The sequence below is a fragment of the Anarrhichthys ocellatus genome, unplaced genomic scaffold (genome assembly GCF_004355925.1).
Source record: "Anarrhichthys ocellatus isolate YVR2014 unplaced genomic scaffold, GSC_Weel_1.0 scaffold19, whole genome shotgun sequence".
Classification (NCBI taxonomy): Eukaryota; Metazoa; Chordata; class Actinopteri; order Perciformes; family Anarhichadidae; genus Anarrhichthys; species Anarrhichthys ocellatus.
Window position 1 is genome coordinate 5059721 of NW_022280049.1, and position 3518 is coordinate 5063238.

The 3518-nt window shown below is 46.1% G+C and overlaps 1 protein-coding gene across 1 annotated transcript in view; it reads right to left on the reverse strand.

The window, feature by feature from the left end:
* Positions 1-3518, reverse strand: part of zgc:165573 (cysteine-rich and transmembrane domain-containing protein 1) — a 7070-nt gene that overhangs the window by 1033 nt on the left and 2519 nt on the right. Inside the window, exons 2-3 of the mRNA XM_031857701.1 lie at positions 2229-2566; positions 10-118 (exon numbers count right to left, since the gene is read on the reverse strand). Coding sequence (XP_031713561.1) covers positions 15-118; positions 2229-2547 — 423 coding nt within the window. The 5' untranslated portion in view covers positions 2548-2566 and the 3' untranslated portion in view covers positions 10-14. The remainder of the gene's footprint in view (positions 1-9; positions 119-2228; positions 2567-3518) is intronic.

Genomic DNA, 3518 nt, shown 5'->3' on the forward strand with positions numbered 1-3518 from the left:
GTTGGGGGGAGTAGTTATGTCAGCATGTCCCAGAGACAGCAGCAACACAGAGCCGTCCAGCAGGCCGTCAGGCATGTGTCTCCTGAGTCGGCCCTTCTCCTGTCCTCCACCACGTACACTGGAGAGAGAGAGAGAGAGAGAGAGAGAGAGAGAGAGAGAGAGGTCAACAAGGTGATGGAGAGAAGAGGGGAGAAGAAAAGGGAGACAATTTTAAAGAAAGCAATTAGTGATTTGTTTTCCTCTGATCGCATAAAACCGGAGATGATTCACTGCCGGGTCTTCAGCGGTACGCTCGAGTGTAACCGTGGCTGCTATGATTTTGTCCTCTAACTGCGTTCATCACGGGAGGCGCATCGCCATGGTAATGCCATGGCAGCCCGGGCGCCACGATCAGCCAGCGGTTACGGTTCAGTAACACGAGCGCTATTCTGCGGTATCGTTATACACCGACGACACGAGGAGCATCAACCAGACGTGTTCCTATATCGTCACATGTGCTTCACCTTCAGCCAATGCTGAAGGTGAAAATTGAGTAAGGGTATTGAGTAAGTCATGAGAAAGGGTTATGTTACCCACATGTGAAGTTTACCATCTGTCTCTCTGTCACACACACACACACACACACACACACACACACACACACACACACACACACACACACACACAGACACACACACACACACACACAAGCAAGTCAAACAACAGGCCTGAATGAAAACATCTCCCGTTTCTTGTGTTTGTGATTAATCATTCATGTGGAGGGAGACGGACATCCAGCACACAACAACCAGGCGCAGTGACTCATGACATAGGGCTGTGCGTTGCCAAGGTGACCGCTAGATAAGGTGAAGCCGGCTCACCGCGCTGGACTCTGATAATGAAATGACTGGTTAATGATTGGCCAATATTTATAATGAATGTCTCTGTAAGTCAGAGCGAGGTTCTCCATAGCAGAACATTCGGCTTATCTCGATCAGTTATGCGAGCAGCGACACCTCACCGACTCCCTCTAATACCTAAAAGGTGTCCAGGGCGTTCTCTGGAGGCTTCGCTTTAAATATTTTATTACCGTGACGTGCGCTTTTTCTGAGCTTCCATTGTGGATGCTCAGTTGGGAGGTGCTACTGCACCGGCACACCTTTTCATCTTCAACCGGCTTGACTTCTCACTTCTAAATCCTGAATGACTTGCTGCTCTGCGGGCTGACACGTTCTTGTCCCACCTGCTGAAGCAGCTCACTCATCAATCAATTAGTCAGAAAGACAGAATGAACGGGCAACTATTTTCATAATCGATTAAACGTTTAAGTTTTTTGGAAACATTTGATGGTTCCAGCTTCGTCTTGGGCTGGGAGAAATTGGGCTTTTTTTGCCACTTTCAAACTTTCGAGCTCAATCAATTTTATCTGGAAAATAAATGACGGATTAATTGCTCATGAGAATAATAGGTCCTTTTTAACAGTAGACATTTTCCCTTGTTGTCAAAGTTAACTAACATTAAGGTGTCTCCGTTTTATTTAAGTGTCCCATTAAGCTGTGACAGTGTGACAATGAGCCGGCATGAACAATACCAGCACCCTGAAGCTTAATAGAATTCAGTCATCACTCATTTGATTATTTGCACCTGTGCTTTTTCCTCCTTTCTTCTGTTTAAAAAAAGGCCTACTACCTGCAGGATGTAACAGAGACAGTCTCTGGGCTAATTTAAGGCTTTGAGGAATTCTGATTTGAACGGTGCAAAACTGTTTAAGTGTTACGACGAAACTCAAATGATCCCTTCAATACTTTCCAATTTCTGAATCACTGTTCTTTCATCGCAGACATTTCCCACAGATTCTTAAATACACGAGTCCGTTGCACAACAAAAGACTCTGAAACATCAAATAATGAGGACGGCGCAGCTAAAAGCTAATGTGATAAAAGGGAAGAAATGCCATTTTCAGGAATCAATACCCACTAAAGTGTGTCCCCTGCCATTTAACAAAAATACAATCTCTCATAACGACACGATCAAGCCCAAAGTCAGAGTTGTGTGGTCTATTAGATAGCACTGTAACAGCTCACACAGCTATTGGTCAGCCCTTGTGTTAGCAGGTTAGCTCGCCTCTCCCTCGTGGTCGTTGAGACTCTCGAACGTATCCGGTCAGAGGAGGAGCCTCTTCTACTTTTTAGATCATACATCTTCTGTTCCGACAACATTATGAATACCATACATATGTTCCCACTCACCTGTGTTTTTGGGAGCTTCCCCATACATAGGCCCAGGTTGGGGCCCCCCCTGCCAGCCAAACTGTGGTTGCGGTTGTCCCGGGTACCCATAAGGAGGCTGTCCTTGGTCAGGGTAAGGACCTCCCGGGCCCATTTGTCCCGCAGGGTATTGTGGGTACCCTGCATTAGGCTGCTCCATGTTCACAGGGTACCCCTGTGGAGGATAGCCCTGAGGTGGGTAACCCTGAGCTGGGTAGCCCTGTGGAGGCGGGCCTTGGGCTGGGTAGCCTGGAGCAGTGGGGCCATTGCCTGGGTACGGAGGGGGCTGCTCGAAATTCATCTCTGGGACGACCGGTCACCTGAGGAGCAAGAACAACAGGAGCGAAGGTGTAACTTTTCACATTTGAATCAAGTCTGCTAAGAAAACACTGCAGTAAAGAGACAGGAAGAGGATGTGGGCGTAACATCATGTAAACACCAATTTCCAGCACTGATGTCAAAACAGAGAGAGTCAATACTTAGGGCAACAAGTCACATATTATAAATTAGTACAACTTGTTTTTCTACTTGTGTGCTGACATACCTGTAAAAGGATAATGTCATAGATAACGAACAATACAAATTCTACATACTTTAAATACCATCATTTACTATATTAGTGTATTTACAGTTAGTAAAGAGATAGTAAGTTAGTAATACGATAACAACAGTATAAACATTTTGGGGATATTATATATTGAACTGTGAAGCCAAAACAGTCCATCATCATGCTAGTTTGCAGTTATGTGAATGCATCCAAACTCTATTGCAAAATCAGAACAATGTGGTATTGTATCGACCGTGTGTGTGTGTGTGTGTGTGTGTGTGTGTGTAATTCAGCCTCGAGAGTCACATTAGGCAATGAATTCCTCCGAGTCCCGATATAAGAGCACAACATTTTCAGACAGGCACACAAGTGATGCAACTGTTTCCCAGAACAGAGCATATAGTCGCTCCCTAACCTCTCCACTTATCTCCTGCAGCGTCACGCCTGCTCAGCCCTCACATGGCGAACAATCACGGTCACACAGCCACGCGGGGAGAGACGAGTGTATCGCTGTTTGCATGTCGAGTGTGTCTTATGAGTCAACACTCAATCACGGCCCACATCACAGCCGACAGCGATGAGCTCTGTTTTCCTACTGCTCACGCTTTACAAATAGAGGAGTCAGCTTCAGAGTGCAGGGCGAGGTTCATCGAATATGAGAGCGAGAGAGACAGAGAGACAGAGAGAGAGACAGAGAGAGACAAAGAGAGAGAGAGAGAGAGACA